Source organism: Crocodylus porosus, unplaced genomic scaffold (genome assembly GCF_001723895.1).
Source record: "Crocodylus porosus isolate Cpor-Errol unplaced genomic scaffold, CroPor_comp1, whole genome shotgun sequence".
NCBI lineage: Eukaryota > Metazoa > Chordata > Crocodylia > Crocodylidae > Crocodylus > Crocodylus porosus.
In genome coordinates, this window is record NW_017728928.1 from 7662239 (window position 1) to 7681637 (window position 19399).

At 41.5% G+C, this 19399-nt stretch overlaps 1 protein-coding gene across 2 annotated transcripts; it reads left to right on the plus strand.

The window, feature by feature from the left end:
• The first annotated feature begins 1102 nt into the window (after positions 1–1102).
• On the plus strand, positions 1103–18948 carry MMD (monocyte to macrophage differentiation associated). 2 transcript variants are annotated; one of them, XM_019542446.1, is made up of 6 exons: positions 1104–1223; positions 10085–10245; positions 11634–11708; positions 12875–12976; positions 13901–13970; positions 16655–18948. In XM_019542446.1, exons 1-6 carry the CDS (start codon positions 1146–1148, stop codon positions 16853–16855), a joined length of 687 nt encoding a protein of 228 aa, XP_019397991.1. In that variant the 5' UTR covers positions 1104–1145; the 3' UTR covers positions 16856–18948. The 2 variants fall into 2 exon arrangements, with proteins under 2 accessions (XP_019397992.1, XP_019397991.1); XM_019542447.1 differs by lacking the exon at positions 12875–12976 and having other exon boundaries at positions 1103–1223.
• Positions 18949–19399: the final 451 nt, after the last annotated feature.

Genomic DNA, 19399 nt, shown 5'->3' on the forward strand with positions numbered 1-19399 from the left:
ATATAGTTGTATAGTGGTTGTCCATGTCTGTATGTTCACATTATTCATGATTTTTAAGTATTTCTAGTTTTCTGTGTTGGCCAGTTTTTTTTTTTTTCTTAAATTTGCTAAAGATTCCATTTGGGAGACCTCTAAACTTCTGCATACCTATTTAAGGAAGATTCCGCTGTTTCCTGGTAATCCCAGGAAATTCTCAAATAAAAGATACAGCCGGGGCAACAAGTTGCAGTCTTATCTTTACTGTTTGCTTGCCCTTGAAGCTTTTGTGATCTAAATACTGCCTTAAGCAGCACTATCTATTTTTAGGGTGTTATAGACAGAAAGTGGCACAGAGCCTTAAAGGAAAACCCTAAGCATGCATCACTTGGACCAAAAAAACAGGAGCCCCTTAGAAGAATAGAAACAGCAATATCCCAGTTGTCCTAGTTCCAAAAGGTTCATTTCTAACAGTTGCATATAATGAGAGAGAACTGCTGTGGCTGTAGAGAAGAGGATACATATTAAAATCAGAGTTATATATGGGTCAGGGTTTCTTTTTGCCCTTCCTTGGAGCTGCTGCCCCTGTATATGTTAATAAAGAAGAAATATTTACTTGTTGTTAGAATAATCCAAGGGAACAGTGAGAGTCCGATTGTGAATGCAAAGGCTACTAAACGTGAAGAGCCGTATATACATGGGGATTTACTTCTCTTTAATTAGTTGGGCGCGTGCACACACATTTGTTTAATGTAGAGGTTCTCAAACCACGGTCTGCGGACCACCACTGGTCTGCAAGCGCCATTCAGGTGGTCCACAGGAAGGTTGTGGAACAATTGAGAATAGCTGTACTTGGAAGGTAAGACTACTGATATTAAAATATGAGTTGGGTGCTTTGATTTGTAGAACAAAAAAATGTTTATTAAGTGGTGTGCCAAGACCCTCAGCAATTTTCAAGTGGTCTATGAAAAAAACAGTTTGAGAACCACTGGTTTAATGCATTTTCTCTTGACCTCAGTTTTCAGTTGTATCTTTAAAGAATCTACGTCAAGAGATTTTAAATGTGGCTTGCTGTTTTTAATGCTACTAGGTTGAAGGCATGCCTTCTTGCTTAGGCACTGTTTTGAGATAATTGTTGACCTTTTTTCCTCATTTATTTCAACAGGTTCATGAACCACCCAGCTCCAGCAAATAGCCGCTACAAACCTACTTGCTATGAACATGCTGCTAACTGCTACACACATGCAGTAAGTGAATTTAATCATCTTTCCAGTTTGCTTCAGTTAATCTATTCTGTTGTCTTTTCCCTTTGCATAATATAAATATATGATTGCCGCTTTTAACATAAATGGAATGATCTGAAAGCTTGGACGAGAATGTAATAGTGAATAAGAGGCCGGTGAGATGGTTTTAGATCTGTAAATCTAAAAAGGTACAAGTATCAACCCTAAAATGCATGTAGCTCAATTGCATGTACAAGGGTTCAAAAGGTCACTTAAAAAAAAATAAGTACGCATTAAATTGGGGTGGGCAAAATATGGCCCACGGGCTGAATCCGGCCCGCAAGGCCATTCTATCCGGCCCATGGGGCCCCTAAAAAATTGTAGAAAACTAATATTTCTCTGTCAAGGGCAGTAGGACCCAGGGGAAGCCCACGGTTTCTGGGCTGGGAGCATGTGGCTGCCCCAGCATGGGAATCTCAGGTAAGTGCGGGGGGGCCCAGGTAGGGAAGGAGCATGGGGTAAGGGGAAGCAGCCCCTCCCCGCCCACAACCGGTGCCCTGCACTGCAGCTGCTTGCAGCCTGCATGGGGCTGTCTGTCCCCGCTCCGGGCTGCAAGTGCCTGCAGCGTGGGGCACCGTGTGTGGGGTGGGGGAGGGGCTGCTTCCTTCCCATGCTTAGCTTTTCCCTGGGCTCCTTCCCTGCACAGAGAAAAGCGGCCCCTCGCCCACCCCAGGGCCAGCGCCCCACGCTGCAGGCGCTCGCAGCCCACATAGGGCTGTCCAGAGCAGGCACACGCAGCCCCAGGTGGGCTGCGAGCTGCTGCAGCACAGGGTGCCAGGCATGGGGTGGGGAAGGGCTGCTTGGCCCCTCCCCCCCCCATGCGCATTCAGCACCAGCTTGTAACCCAGCCCCACTGTCAGGCTGGCAGTGGGGTGGGTTACAAGCTGGTGCTGAGTGTGGGGAAAAGTGGCCCCTTGCCCGCCCTGTGGCCAGCACCCTGCGGTGCAACCTCCTGCAGCCCGTATGAGGCTGCCTGTGCCTGCTCCAGACAGCCCCATGCGGGCTGTGAGCACCTGTAGCAGGGAGCTTTGGCCTCGGGGCAGGTGAGGGGCCACTTTTCCCCATGCTCAGCTCCAGCTTCCTTGCTGGCGAGCAGGGGGTCGGGGCTGAGCGCTGCCCCCCGCCTGTACCGCGGGGCTGGGGGGCACTAGGTGTGAGCAGGCGGGGAGCCAGCATGGGGCCTGCACAAGTGTCCCAGGGCCATTGCTGGGGGGCAGGAATGCGGGGTCCCAGCCGGCAGGGGTTCTGTGGAACCAGGCCAGCTCCCCCCTCCCTGCTGGTGCAGCCCAGCCTAGCCCCGCAGACCTCTGCCAGCCTGTGCCCTGCTCTGGGCCCCACCAGTGCTGGCCCTGGGACATTGGTCCCAAGACAGTGGTGGGGCACCTGTCAAGGGGTGGGGCTACCCATACAGCCCTCCACAGCCTGCCAAAACAGGGTAAGCGGCCTTCCGCCCAAAATAATTGCCTGCCCCTGCATTAAATGCTTTGCACCCTCTGGGCTCATCCCCAGGTGCAGGAACGTGTTTCCTCAGGGAGAAGTAGAAGCAGCAGAATGTGTGCTGCTGCTTGTTCCCAAAGAACATCTGTGCCATCTACAGTCTGGCACGCAGCACATTGCCCCAGGTGGGGTAGAGGAGGTTGGGGCCAGCAACTGTGCTGGTCCCAGCAGCCTTGCCTGGGGTTCTGGGGGACTCCAAGAGCTGCAGCTGCAGCAATCCTGCAGCAGAAAGTCTGGTCAGCAGCTGGGGTGTGGCTTCGGCCAGCCAGGCTCTAGTTCTGGGCAGTGCACACTGCAGCCTCATACACCACCCCGCTTTTTTTAGGCACAGATTTTTTTGACCCTGGGATATCCTGGGGTCAACTGTCCCCATGCTGCAAATTAAAGGAGCAGGGAACGCCTTCATGTGCAGCACGTATGGCTCCACAGACGGGTCTGCGCTGCCACATACTGCATGTCCATGCTTGTCTGAGTGCGTCCTTTGTGTGCAGTTTTTTTAACCGTGTCCAATCAAAGGATGACTAAAGTGTCATGAAAATGGCTCTTTACTAGGCTAATGTTTATTAAGGATTGTTTTGCAGCAGTGGAGGGACAAGGGAGATCTATCAGTAAAATTTTAGACGTGTAAGAGGCTGTGGCACACGCTGTGTTTGGATGGAAATGGAACAGATTGACATGATAAAGAATCTGCTTGTAAATTGGTTAGTGAAACCATTCTGAAAGGCACACTAATCCTTGTGCCACATGTAAACTCTGAACTGCTTCACATAATCTGGACTGTCTAGTAAATGCGCATTTTTTCATAACCTTAAAATACTGTGCTGGATTTAACAGTGTATACAGATTTGACATATAACAATAGTTTTTGCTTTTGGGAGGAAAAACTAACTTTCCAATCCTATGGAAAAGGAGAACTTAAAATCAGGCCATTAAGAAATATTCGTAGTCAATCTCTTATTAAAGCCCATTTGTTTGTTTGCCTGACCCCAAAGTCTGAAGCATGGTTGACTTCTGCATCCATTTTACCAGTGCATCCTCTTGCATGCCTCTGTGAGTGATGCTCAGATGCGTGCTTAACAGACAGCAAAGCCTTGTGCAGTTAACGAATCTTTATTCGTAAGCACCTTTCATGTATCCCTTGTTATGCTAATTGCAGTATATCAAACTATTGAAATAGAACTCTACATTGTTAGGATCACTAGACTTCCCTATTCTGACTGACAAATACAAAATGAGGCCTTGATTTATTTCTTTAGCTAAAGCTATACATCTTCTTAACATGGAAGAAAATTATGTAATGCATACTTACTCATCCAAAGGGATGAGGTAACAGAATGTTACCTATCATAACTGTAATGTAACTTAATTCCTGATGCCTCTGCCAAATCCTTTACTGGCCAAATTGAATTTCTAAAGGTCTTGCTGCCTTTTCATGTATGTAGAGTATCAGGCATGTCATATGCCTGCTTATTTGCTCTGTGGTCACCATGTCACTCTTGTTCTGGGAAATGCCACTGTTTATAGTAAAATATATGTGTACATTTACTGGTAGAGTTGCAGCCTGCATGTCATGAAATACTGCAAACTCCTTATCAGGTTGTAGATGTGTAATGTTAAAATGTCCGGAGCTGAGTAGGCTAAGATAAGTGAGCTGCAATAAACCAAAGGGCAAGAGTGGGGTGTAGCGATAGATAGATATATATGTGTATGTATAGTGTTTCAGCTTACTGCCTGTTGTTCCTCAAATACGCATAATCTTTTAATCCAAATTTCAAACTCAGAGCTTTAATTGAGCATGTGAAGAAACATCTGGGAAAGTTTTTTGTGTTTTTTTTTCTTTTTTCTTCCCATTGTAGCCACTGCTGCCTTTTCCTTTCTGTGATCAGTTTTTCATGGACTGTTGGCTGCCCTGTGCGGGCTTGCTCTTTGGAGACCAAGTGTCCCAAATATTGAATGACGTGTTACAAGTTAGTCCTCTGGTGGACATTAAATGTTCACTTGCTTATCCCAAAATATCGTATAGTACAAGAACCCTCTAGATGTGTGCTACAAAGCATTATTCATAACTTCAAAAGCAGAAAATGCCCTCGTGTACTAAGCTGTGTGTAGGGTTGGTCTCTCAGTTTCCTGCTCAGGCCTGACGGTGGCTTAATACGCTTTGAAATAACTGAGTCACATGCATTCAGATACCTTTGCTGTGCAATATTTTAAATACTTGCAAGTGTCTTTTAGTTGCAGCTATTTTTAAAATAATGTTTAAAATGTTAGGATGCAGATTGCCGTATGGAACACAATCAAATAGATGAAAAGGTACCTGCATGTAGTATAGTCAGATGTAGAAAATGCTGTTTGGAATGGCTTTTTTTAATGTCTTGATTTTTTTAGCTTAAATTCAAACACTGAAGTTGTCTTTAGACTCCTGAGATGCAGGAAGGGCAGCTAAACAGAGGAAAGTAGAAACACTGAAAAGACAGCTCAGTAGTTAGAGGAACAGGAAGGAACCTGCGTATGAGTGAAGCAGGAGACGGTCACAGTTGAGTTGTAAGGTAAGCTTTGTTTGATGTGGGAGTGAAATTTTCTCATGTACTGAATAGAAAACATGGGCTGTACTAAATTACACAGAGGTCAACAGTGTAAATAGAACTTACTTCTTACTAATTTTTTGAAGTCTCTTTGCTTTGCTGTCATATAAGGAGGCATTCTTTCATTCAAAATATTAGTCCTGGTCTGCATACCTCAGAGCTGGTACTGCAGAAGCAGAGAGGTTGCACAAGTCCAAGAGAAGCTGTGGGATCCCAGCTGACTTCTTGGATGGAAGGAAGGACTGATGCAGGCTGTGAAATGTGCTTCTGGAGCCAAGTACCTTCTTTCTACACAGCCACTGTTCCCTGTACTTCAGCTTACACACACAGCATAAGCTATTAATTCCCTGCTCCATGAAGCTTTCCTCCCTTGCTGGAGGTGAAGAGGAGGTAATTCATGAGTGGGTGCACATTGGCATAGCCACTGATTGAGCTACAAAGGTCACAAATGGTGTCACACAGATCTGCTAAAGGGCTGGCCTGGAGAAATGGGGCAAAATATTCCCCTTAGCTTGCTGATGAACCCAAGTAAACTGTAATGGAGACAGACAGTTCCTGTAGCTTTGCTACACTGCAATGATAGAAAGCAGATCCCAGCTCCTACAGTCTATAAAGATGTTTGCATCCTCCTAATACGAGCGGTGTGTGGATTTCACCTTGAGTGTGAGTGACCCATTTCAGCTGTGCACAAGACAGAAGTCCTGGTTTGTAAAGCAGGGCTGCCCAACTTCAGTGCAGCACTGGCATGCACCCATCCTGCACTCTGGGAGCAGGCCCCCTAGGACTCCCCACCGCCGCTGCGTGGGCGGTGTGCAGCAGTGTGCAGCCCTGCCAGGATTGTTTGCCCACCTCACTGATGTGCAGTTCTCCAGAATCCCTGCCTCCCCACTCCCTGCCAACCATGCAAGCTGCAGGGGAGGCATGCCCTCTCCCCGTCACACAGCCAGGGGAGAGGTTGCACGCTGGTCTCTTATCGGCTGCCAGTTGGACAATCCTGCTATAAAGAATTTTGATATTGTGTTTGTTCCAGATTTGAAATCAAACCTCCTGTTTTGATATTTGGTGAGGGAACAACTCACAGGAGAGAAAAACCTCCCCTTCTGGACCAATCAAAACATTTCATCTTGACAAAAGAAAGCATTACTTTTAGATTTGAATGCATTGTACTGTACGCTAAATTTTAAAATGTTTCATTCCAAAAAATTGGGAAATGGGTTGTTTTGATAGCCCCGAGTCTTCTATTCCCCGCCTCTCCACAATTTTCCTTGAAAAGGAAATTCCAGCAAAGTCAGCTAGGTTTTGCAAAGTGTTGTTTTCAGCAAAAATGCATGTTCTGACAATGTGATTCTGTGGACATTTAGGGGTTACTGGTTCCATTGATGACTCAAACTTATTGCTTCTATATCCTTCCTTGTCCTATAGCCCTTCTTACAGCTGGTGCTGTGCCTAACAGTTGCTAGATGATATTTAGCCAGTACTTCAGAAAACTAACTTAATTTTTGATTTCATGGGTTGTGATTATGAATGATTTTATTATAGCAAGGTGACATTTTCAACAGGGTGCAAGAATTAAGTGCCCACAGCTCATCCAGGCACACAGGGAATTCAGCCCCTAAAATCTTTTAGGCATCTGAAAATAACAACCCATTAAATAAGCAAATACATCTTCTCTCCTTTCTGGCCTTTTCTTTCTGTAAAACTGAGCAGAAGTCTCTACTCCAAAGTTCCTTCTCAACCCTATGTTATCCTATTTAGCAAGTATTTTTAGGTAAAGTGCTAAAACTAGGAAAGGGAATACTTCCAAAGGCAAATCAATTTATCTTAATGCTGACTTGGTTTCGGATAGTCAGAAGTGGGTGTCTTTGTAGCACTAGCACAAGCCATTTTGCTTACTCCATAAATAAAGTATAACTTTCAGCAAATTTTAACACCAAGAACACTGTCTGGCAACTTAGCAGTGTTACAGTTGATTAAGATGACGCAGCATTTCTATCACTCTCCATCAGAAATAATTCCTTTTTATTAGTTTGTTAGTATGCATCAACTTGAAGGACCTGTCAGTTCTTTGCTACAAATTTCTCAATCCTCAAAGGCAAAGCTTAAAAGCATTAGTGGAAAACGTGTGTTTTTATCACTGTTCTGTGAGGGCAGCGATATCCTGCTTTCAAAAGATGGATGATAATAGCCACATACATGTAATTCTTTCTTTCTTTGTTTTTTATTAGAGCCTGTATGGAATAGAAGTTTTCCATTAAAGAACCTTTTTCTAGTAGGCCAGTAAACAGCAGAATTTCATTGCGAGCTTGACGTATAATAGCTAGATTAAAACTTGAAACAAAATCCCGAAGTAATAAAACACCCTTTGTTTAGTCTAACTGTTCTCATGATAGCCGTAACGGCACAAAGGTGAAGTAGGGTTCTTTCTGAATGGAATACGCAGAAGAAAGGGTAAGTCCTTCTTGTGTGCAGCTCATCCATTTGTAGGAGTGGAAATTTTCTTTTAAGCTAAGAAGAAAACAGGTGGGGCAGGGGGGAGCAGAGAGAGAAAAAAGAGGGCAGTAACCAACTTATTGTTCATACCTTTCATCCGTGCACTGATCTGCAGTTGCATTCTTCCTAAAACAGCCTTAATGAAAATGTAGTAAAATCAACTGGCACTTTGTTTTAGCAGCAGTAAGTGTAAATATATTGGTCACTTAAAAAGTACCTGGCTAACCCACCACTGGAAATATCCTCTGTCTTAAATGCTCTGTAATTTACCTGAATAAGTGTAAACAATAAGCCTTATTGTTTAAATACTGACATCTACAGCTTAATATCATGGGTGATACACTGGTAGGCTGAAGTATACAGAGTTTGAACTTAGTGTGGTTTTAATAAAAAGAGGGAATTTAGATGGGACTTTCATTTAAATTGTAAGAACGGGGGAAGTCACCTAATCGGTTCCCTCGAGCGATTGTAGGGGCCTCACTGGTAGCACTCTCGTCTCTTCTCTTGTTCTCTGCCTGTGGCACACAGCTTAGTCTCCTGCAGACTTCAAGAAAGGCTTTAGCTGGAATCGTTGGGATATCTGGGTGAAACTTAATGGCATGTAATAAATAAGTTGAACACTGATGACTAGATGGTCTGACGATCCTTAATTTTGTGGAATTTGCATTCAGTGTGAGCTCAAAAGCGGGGAAATGTGTCCACAAGGCTGTGGCATTAGGGATATAATAGTATAAGCTTGCAAAGCCCTAAAATATTAGGTTAAAATTACTAATCTTTCTAAAAGAGCCTCCAGATAGAAGGCACAAAGTATTATAGATATTATATGCAATTGTTACAATACCTGTTTATTTAAGAATCGTTACTCATTTACCAGGGATAAAGGTGGTAGCTGTGCTGGTCTACAAGCAAAAGCAGTCAGTGTGGTGGAGGTGATATCTTTTATTATCTTGCAAATAAAGACATTTTTTGCAGCTATCTAGTTGGCCTAATGAAAGAGATTGCCTTGCCAAACTGACTACTTGTGTAGCAGGCACTATTCTTTGTGTTGTAAATTATTGCACACTCCGTTCCTCAGATTTTGAAATGCCTTTTCAAATCCACAGTTCAAATGTCTTGAATGATCATTCATACAGATTGTTCCTTCAGCCTTGAAAAATGACATAAATAGGTTATGCCTTATTGGAGCTGTGAATTGAGAATTATTTTCTAAGCCTTAATATAGGCTGGCCTAACAGATTAATTTGTTCTATTATCAAGAGTACGGAAGAAAACCCTTTTAGATATTTAATTGCATCTGTGACAAATTTTCCACTGGTACTTATGAAAGTCTGGTCTGTGCACAGGTTTTTATAGTGGTATGTCTCTATTTTGGTCAGAAGAGAATGGTACTGAAATAATTGTATTGATTCATCCATTAGTATGGCTCTTGTTTTATAGAATAAAGGTGCTTTAAAGGTACCATTTATTCCCCTTCTCTTTAAAGAGTGTTACACTGGCATGGCATTTATCACTTCATTTATGCAAAGGGAAGTTTCTGCCATACAATAATTTCAGTGTCAGTAGCCTGTTTGGCACCAGCTCAGCTAAGTGAGTATCTGAAGCCTACTGACTTCAGTAGGACTTCAGTCTGTGTCTTGCTTGGCTTGCAAAGGAGCAACTTTTTTTCTCTCAGTTGGATACATGTACTGAATTGGACTCCATTGGGTGGAAGTGGCAGCTATGCCTACATCTCAAGGCAGAAGCCAGCCCTCCATTTTGATAACATCTACTTTGATTTAAAAAAAATGAATTTTAACACTGTATTGCTTTGGGCTTGGAAAAACTATTGTAAAGGCAAAATATCATCTGCTTGGGTATAAGTGGGCATGTAAATAGAGTTGGGCTGAGAGTCCTTTCACTTGCATTGTGACTAATGAGGCTACAGATGGTTTCTAAACGTGAATGCAAGGAGAGGGTAGAATTAATTAGTACCTACTAATGATAACTCACGAAACATTTGGGCATCTAAATTGGGTTTTGTATCCTCTTGAAGGTGTTGCCATTAGAGAGTTGCCACACAGCTAATAAATACTGGGTAAAATGAAGATGAGGGCATGTGCAGAAAGATGTACGTGCCAGTACAATATGGTGTATCATTGGCTCTGTTGCCCGAGTACTGTAACCAGAGGGCTCCATAGTTCAGCAGTGGGTTTAAAATGGCCAGTGATATTTCATATTGGTTAAGGATAGAGAATAATCATGTTCTTGTTTTCCTAGTTCCTCATTGTCCCAGCCATTGTGGGTAGCGCCCTCCTCCATCGGCTCTCAGATGATCGCTGGGAAAAGATAACAGCATGGATGTACGGCATAGGCCTCTGCGCACTCTTCATAGTCTCGACTGTGTTTCACATAGTTTCCTGGAAAAAGAGTCACTTAAGGTATGCTCAGATGCTGTGTTTGTGCTGTCCGTAATGCGTTGTTCATTCTGCTGCTGAAATGCTTCTGAATCAGTAACCCCATATCACTCCCGGGAAGTGGGCTAGGAATGAAACTGGTATCTTGGATAACTCCCTGTAGGTCCTCCCTAACATTTACTGTGTCTTGCAGACTATTGTAGGAGCACCTTTACCTGTTGCGGAGTGTTTGGTTTTGTTTTTTCTTTAGGAAACCTTACTTCTGTTGCAGACAGTTTGCATTTCAGTGCCTAATTAATTATTATTCTGCACAAGCCTTCCATGTCGAGGTGACAGTCCTAAAATAGCTATGCTGATTAACAAGAAATGTCTTGTAACAGTAATTGTTGTTTAAAGACATTACTTTGATGGGAAGGAATTACTTTGCTGCCTTCAGGTCTTGATGACGTTTATGTAGAATATCAGTCTGTCACATTTAGTCAGGTTTTTACATTCACACCCTGTAACAATGGTCCTTTTGGGAGAAGGGCAAGCTTAAAACAACTCTTTTAAAATAGCTGTGTACACACACACACCGCTTTCCAACACACAATCCTAAATTGCTTTTAACCAAATAATGAAATCTTTGTCATCTCTGAAACATGGCAGTTGTTCATCCTCCTAGGGCTGTACAACAAAACCACACCACTAGCAACATTAACAGAAAGTAATGCTGGCATGAATGGGAATTTGCATTGCAAATACAGAGTTGTGTGAGAGGACTGCCAGGTTTAAATGTGAGGTGGATTTAGTCTTGGTTATAGAAATGTGAGTTTGTCAGGGACTCTGGCACATTACAAGATACTGAGGTAGATGTATAACTTGCCAAGATGCTTACAGGCTAATGCATGGTTGACCAGATGAAAGTAATACTTCAAAGCTGGTCTCCCAACAGCAAAACAGAGTAGATTCTTGGCTGTGCTGTCACAGGGCTACAAATTAAGCACTGTCATTAAGATTTCTTCCTGCCACCTGTCAGTCTGGGTAGCAGAGATGGTGCATCAGCTCTCTACGTCTGTGTTTTGACAAGGAGTCTGTAGGGAGAGGGAAAGACCTGGCTGAAATGCTGCCGTGCTCTTACTGGCCTGAATATAGCTTCCTGGGGCCTTAGTCAGTGGAGCACAAATGGTACAGCTATGAGCCAGACCCAGCCTGGAGAGCATGGCACAGAGTACTGCCAGAAGGTCCTCTTTCTGTTCCAGTGTCCTAAAAGAGGTGGAAGGCACTCAGGAAGTTACCCTACCATTAGTAAAAGCAGCTAACATTGATGTTGTTCATGCCAGAGAGGGCTTGCTTGCTATTTTGTATTCATCAAAGGAATCATGAAATCATTCTAAAACCTCTGTCTTAGTGATTTATTCTCTCTTTATTAGGACAATGGAACATTGTTTTCACATGTGTGACAGAATGATGATCTATGTCTTTATTGCGGCATCATATGCACCTTGGTAAGAAATCTGATGTGTATTTTCAAAAACTAATGCTTCATTGAGTGTTTTATCAATGTGACTTCCAAATAATCCTTTACAGCTTTGCGGGGAGTTGATTAGACTGACCACGCTGCCAGAATGAAATGGAATATGGCATAAACCTTCAGGGTCTAGCTATCCTGTCACTGCCATATTTTTGTAATACAAGGGGAATGTAGTTTTTTTTTCACTTTCCTTAATATTTTTTCATAATCCTCATTTACAGAGATTCTCAGAACTTGAACTACATTGCTGTTTTATTCAACACTTCAGTGCTTATATAAGGAATATAAGTGGGGCCACAGATTGCCCTGTTCCCCCATTCTTAGACTTGGACATTTCTGAGTGCCAGAAGTAAAGGAATTAAATAATGTTTTTTTTTCAGTTTATCGGTTACCAAATTATCCAAATTCTGAATTGCCATATTCTCTCTCCCTGCTTCTCTCCCTGCTTCTGTAGCCTGTTCTTAATGTTGCAGTGAAAAAATCTCTCTAAAGATATAATGTTCAAATCTTGAAATACTCTCAAATACTCTTGAAATACTTCTTGGGGACAAGAAATAGCTTGGGGGTGGGGGAGAGGGTAGCTAGCTGGTGGCTAGAGCAGGAGCCTGGGTTCAGGAGTATTAAATTCTGTTGTCAGCTTTTCTGCTCTTTTGCTAACTGCCTGCATGCATGGAGCAGTCATCTGATATGCCTCCATAATCCCATCCTGAAATTGGTACTTGACTATCTTGCAAGGACTTGAGTTTGAAAAGTGGATGGGAAAGGTGCTACACAGGTATGGGTTTAAATCCTTCAATAAACACATACCCGTCTCCAAATTCTTTTGATTGACTCTCTCCCAGTACCATTTGTTGATCCTTAAATGGATGGCAGAAAGTGATTTTGGAAGTAAGAAAGTGCTCTTCCTTCCCCTACCCACACCTTCTTTGGAACATGGACTTCCCTTATTTGAGAATGTAAGCTAATAGTTGAACTAAAACTGCCTACCTCTCCAAGATTTTTTCAGGACTTTTTCCTTTTTAGCATCTAAGCAAATTGTACATCATTTAAAAAATACAAAACAAAAACACCTCTTTTTTAGATCAGTAAGTTCCACACATTCATCACTTTTGTTATTTATTGTAATCTTCACGCTTCCAGGTTAAATCTTCGTGAGCTTGGACCTCTGGCATCTCATATGCGTTGGTTTATCTGGCTAATGGCGGCTGGAGGAACCATTTATGTATTTCTCTACCATGAAAAGTAAGAATTATAATTTGCATTTAACTTTCCACTCAATTTGAACTTTTTGCTTTTTTTTAAAAAAGTATTCCTGCAGCAATGCATCAGTTCATTATTCATCTTTCACATTGAACTAAATTCATTAAAATATAGAAATACATAAATAGAAGGATGCAAGCTTACATCTTGTCAATAGAGCTTTATAGATGATCAAGTGGACACAAATTTACTATAACTCTACATCTTTAGAACAGATGTTTTACTCTTCAGTATCTTATGGAGGTATTTGAGAGAGATTGAGGCAATCGAGATGCCTTTATTAATTAGTGTAACATTCTGGATAGGATTGTATTGCAGTACTAAGTTTTATAGGTGGATTGAACTGCAAGAATACTAACAATACACAAGAATGCTAAGCTCTTCTTGAACTTTACTAATGGTCAATTTGATTTAGTGGTTTGCTTAGTTTGCGCTGTTGTTTCCTCAAGCTGCTGTAATTGCCTCCTTGACTGAGTCTCACTCATTGACCTTATTCCAGCAAATTTGGAAAAGGTTTTAAATAATTCATATCCCCCCGTTCCTTCATCCCCCCTCTTCCCCCCCACCAAGCAAGAGACTGATTGGTACTTGCAAGTACCTCTCCAAATGATGAAGAGACTTCATTGTCTTTGGCAAATGTTTAGAAAAGTGTGTTGCCAGGTTTCTAGCATGCTGCCCTCCTCCAATAGTTAGAAAAATATCAGTCTGCTGTTATGCAAATTGAATGTTGATATTATGCTAATTGAAACCTTGATAATATCCATCTTTGTACAAAACTTTTTGGTAGGTAATAGGCAACTGTTAATGTAAAAAGTGTATGTTTATCTTGTCTGGAAGAAAAGATTAAATGTGCTTGAAACGTTCACCTTGTCTATTTCCTAAATTACCTAATTTGTTCTGTTTCAGGTATAAGATCGTTGAGCTCTTTTTCTATTTAGCAATGGGATTTTCTCCTGCTTTGGTTGTGACATCGATGGTAAGGAATCTGTCTGTTAACATGAGCTTTCTTTTAAAAGTAGCAACAGACGTAAAGTTCCTTTTTTTCTTTTCTTCTGAATAGGTTTTAATTTCAGTCCAACAAGCTATTCTAAATGCTAGGTGCAGAAGTACCGAATGTATTTAAGTCATCCATTTAGCTTGTAGCTTAAGAACTGTCCAGTAAAATGTCATCCAGTTTACAGACTCTTTCCTAAATAATTATCATGTAAACACGGTACTTTTGTATTGGAGTGGCAGAAAATCAAAGTATTTCAATTACCTTCTATCATAAACATGTTTGGCTCTTAATATTTATGAACCTATTTTAAAGCTTTCTTTTCCCTTGGAAAGCCAGAAGAAAGCTTTTAATTTAGAAATGTAGACTTCCTACAGGGTACTATAGCTTCCTAAAGGGCACTGTGCTTTCAGTTTGGATTATTTAGTAGCTGTCTTAGGTCTGAGCAATTTATTTCCTGGTCTGGCTTAAAATCTAGATGCAAATAGGGTCCTCATTCCATTCTAAAAATAACTTGGAAGATTTTCTGGCTCTTATTAGAAGCACCTCCAGGATAATGAATGCAATGGGTTAAAGACTGATCTGTTTGTAGTGTACCTATACCAGGCAACTGGGAAGTCTATTAAAAACAAAAACCCCTTCATCCTCGTCGGTTGTGCAATATGGCCTATAAAATGGTCACAACAACTCTGTCTGTGGTTTGAGTAACTCTACGAAATTTAATAGACACAGTGCTCTGAGAATATCTAAAATCATGTACCAGACTTTTGCTATGTACATATTAATAATTGTATCGAAATTGTAATAAAGTATACTCCGCTTGTATCCATTAGACGTACATAATTTGCTTGAGTGAATAATACATCAGCCTCAAGTGGTTACTCATTGCTCACACTGTAACAAAATTTGATTATTTTTACATTGGCTTATTACATGGGCACTCTGGTGCTTCTGTGCCCTCTGCACCCTAACTGAATTTCCAGTGCATAATTGGTGGAACTGGTTGAGAGCTGTCAGTTTTTCCAGGCCTTTTAAAGTAGCCTTGAGCTGACGAAAGCCTGCCAGTATCAGTGCTGCCATTACAGCCATGCAGACTTGTGAGAAACAATATAACCAGCCTTAATGAGGTGCAGAAAGCTTAGCACATGCTACTTCTGTAGTTAATAGCATTGCATACATCAAATTTGGATAACAGATCCAATCCCAACAATCATGCCTCTTACAGTGTGATCGTTGGCATTAGAGATGAGATCTCAATCGCACTTTTATTATATGCCAGTGCAGGAGGAGCCCAGGATCACAATCAAGTTGAAAGAGAAGTTCCCGCAGGTCCAGCAGAGCCAACAGTCAGCTGGGCCCGGGGACACGGACCAGGGACCCAGACTGACAATCAGCTGATCGTTGAGATCAGAGCTGATAATCATCTGGCTGTCAAATTCCATGTTCAGGTCAGGCTGTCAGGAGTGGGGGATCAGCCAAAGGGCTTCCCCTACTAGACTTTAAACCCTGCTAGGGGCCTCTGACCCCCACATGCCCAGTAGCTTGGCCAGAGCTGCCTGGCATAGAGTTTAAAGTCCCTGGCAGGAAAGCTGCAGCAGCAGTGCTTTTTAAAGCTCTGCATGTGGTGCAGGGTTCCAGAAGCTGGGAGCTCCTGACTTCCCAGCTGCTTGTACTACATGCTGTAAAGCAGTGCCTGCAGGTAAGGAGCACAGTGCCCAGCTCCTCAGCTGCTGTCTCCATGGGCACTCTGGGAGCATGAAACACCAGGGGTGCAGCTGGGGCTCCTTGCTGTGCACACACGTCTTAAAACTCCTAGACATGGTGAGACCAAGATCAGGGAGATGCTCCCTGATGTCAAGCTCATGGCACCCCTCTTGTCCCCCTCCAGGGATCTGGCAGGGGCTCTTGAGTCCAGGATTTAATGCTGCCCCTAGCCTAAATGCATTGATTGGGTATGGGATGGCTATGTCCCTTTCAGTTTAAGGCATGATGCAAGTGAGCTGCAGTGTTCGACATTTTTGTGGCTCGTTAGCTATACTAACATGCCACAAAATGGCTTTAACCTGTGGCCAGGTTACTATTTATGGCACAATTAACACTGTAATTGGGTCTTAAATATAATGTGCACCTTCCTGGGGCCCTGGCACACAGCCTTTTTTCAGCCTGCTTTAATTCTGATCATGTCACCCTGATAGCGTTTGTATAGCAGTAAACTGTAAAACTTCCAACAACACTACATTTTTATTATGATTGTCTTATTGTTCAAACTGCCAAAAATATGGAGAGGCAGATTTTTAAATACAAATGAAAAGGCAAAAATGGTCACTCCTGAACTTGGTGAAACAGTATAAATCTTTTACGAGCAATGCAATCAGATGACTGTGGAAAGACATAGTAGGCCCAAATTATAAGCTGTTAGGACTGTTTACCCTGCTGTTGTAATCACATTAGCTGTTGCTTGGAAAGGCTTGGAAGCTTTCCCTTGTACAACTAGAATATATTATGTAGCCTGGAGCCAGGTGTCAAAATAATGCTGTTTGTCCTCCTGAATGTTATGAAGTCCCCTCTTACTAATGAGGCTCGGTGACTTCTTGAAATTCTGTGTCCAGCTTCATTTCCTGGAGGCTAACTCTCTTTTTTTTACCCTCTCCTTGTCCATTTAACAGAACAACACTGATGGACTTCAAGAGCTCGCCTGGGGAGGCTTAATTTACTGTACAGGAGTGGTGTTCTTCAAGAGCGATGGAATCATTCCCTTTGCCCATGCCATCTGGCACATATTTGTAGCCACAGCCGCTGCAGTTCATTACTATGCCATTTGGAAATACCTTTACAGAAGCCCCGCAGACATTATTCGCCATTTATGATAAATACAAAACAAAAAAACTAACCCTGCACTAGGTGTGTATAGCAGTATTATTTGACTTGAGGAATTCTGGGGAATTGAGAAATTGCACAGGAAAACCTGCACTGACTTTGGTAGTTCTTGAACACATTTACTGTGAACTGCTATTGTGTAATGTGTCCTGGAATTGCTCTTCGTACAGCAAGTACTGTAAATAACCAAGATACTGTACTACAGTACAGATAGTCCATTCCGCATTAGAGAACTGGCTACCTGATGTTTACAAACCTGAATTTTTGTATTCTAGTTTAAATCTAGTTTTTAATACATGGATTTTCTAAATTAATGATTCAAGTTGTGAAGTCAGTGCAATAGCAACGATGTACCTTTTTTTTGTTGGTTTCTATCACTTTTCCACTAGCCATTTAATAATCATGAATCATGGACGGATAAATCTAGTTTTACCACCCGTCATCTTGATATAACGTGATTTTTATAGAAACTTTTTTGTGTTTTATAAATTTTAAAAGTACATTTCTCAAACTGAAAACACACAGCTGTCATCTATGCAGTTATTCATATTGCAGAACCTTGCACCAACTGGTTACATTCCACATAATGTACTGACAAGCAAACATTATACCTCTTCCAATGGTTTTAGGACAAGTGTAGTTGTATGGAAAGTTTTAAGACAATTGAATTTCAAAAGGTAGTTCTGCCAAGCTGTAATGTGAAAACATTCTGCTTGCTAGAATACACTTAGCCTGGCTTATCAAAGGCAGAAGCAAAAGTACTTCAGAGAAATAATTAATACCAGTAAAATATTTTAAGAATCCTATCCCATCCCATGCTGTCTACAGAGACAGTTGTATTAATGAGTGCAGACCTCTCAAAACTTGGCAGTATTAAGGAAGGTGGCCAGCTATTATATATCCGAACATCTAAATTACACTGAAGAAGAGTCAGCAGTTGTCCAGAAGTGTTCATATCCATTGGTGCTGAAATAGGCTGGAATTTTCAAAAGGCTCTCGAGGGACCATGGCATCAATTTCCACTGACATCCCATGGGAGTTGTGTGACTTGAATTCCTGGATGCCCTTCTGAAAATCCCAGCAAAAATTGGTACACTGCAATTGCTGACAAGTATTGTTAATGGTTCTTCACACATGGCCTTTTAGGGAGGGAAGCCTGAAGAACTTGATACAACGCCTCTTTTGATCTGGGACTTTACAAAGAGCAAAACAGGGCTTTAAACGTATTGCTATTTTCTGTACAGGAAAACAAAATGTGGTAGCAAGTCATGATTGTAGAACACGTGCATTAAATAACCAAATGTAGAAGCCTCATTGTAATGCTGATCGTTTGTTCACTAATTGTATCCTGTCCCACTATATTATGAATGTCTTATATTAAGATTGACTTTATCCTTTTTCTAATTTACTCAGTTTTTCATGTCAGTGTTTCAAAACTAAAAACAAAACGTGTTGCCTTTTTCAGATTTTGTTCTGGATATTGCCTGTCTTCAACAATAGACTAGTACAATAGGGATGGTTTTGAGGGACTATTTAATATCTCGTCTAGACTTATCAGTTGGTTGTTTGCATATTTTAGAATCTGCACATTTGTTTGCAGGAAGCAGCGAAATTTTAAAAGCAAGGCATTGAAACTGAGTTGCCGTTCAGTATTAACTGGTGATCAGAAAACAGCACTGGTATTCCAGACCAGTTCACTGGTCTAAAAGCATACAAATGAGACAACTGGGCAGATCATTTCTATTCCAAAAGTCTCAAATGTCTGGATGCCTCAGTTTTTTTTTAACATGTATGTCTTTTAATATTTTGACTTCTGTGTGTTCGTCTATTCTGTTTAAATGCAGTAATATTAAAAACCACTAAAATATATACATAAATGTTAAGCTTTGATCAGAAATGAAATCTGCTTTCATTTGTTCCATTATCTTTAATTGTCATGGCAATTTTTTCTTCTGTTTAAAAGCGAAAAAGGGTTTTTAAAGATTTGACTTCGCCAAAAAACTTTGAACTACTGTATTCAAGTCCGTATAAGACTGAATGTACTAAACTAAAACAATAAACATTTTTGTGCAATTTGGAAAGTTCAGAGAGTGTGTGTGGCTAAATGGAAGCACCTCTACTGAAATCAACTTTGAAACTTCCACTGAAGATGCTTTGTTTAGGAATTGGTGCAAATATTCTTCAGTGGTACCCTGCTGCTGTCCTGGTGCATGTCCACAGAGATTAGACTTAACCCTAAAGGTCCTACGCTTTACTCACTTGCTTTTGAAGCTCAAAATACTTGGAAAGGAAAACCATCTGAAAGCATTCTTTGTGTAGGGAAGGTGGGCTTCAGAAAGGTTCAGTAGACCGGAAGGAAGGATTACAGTGGTAGAACAGTGTGTACTAGCACAATTTAAGGCTCATTAAAGGCGCATGTCTACACGTGCTTGCCCTTAATGTGCCTATAACATGGCAATTTCAGGCTATTCGAGCCGACATTTGATACCTGCATTAAGCAGGTATCATTTATGTGTGATTAACTATGTTGCGTT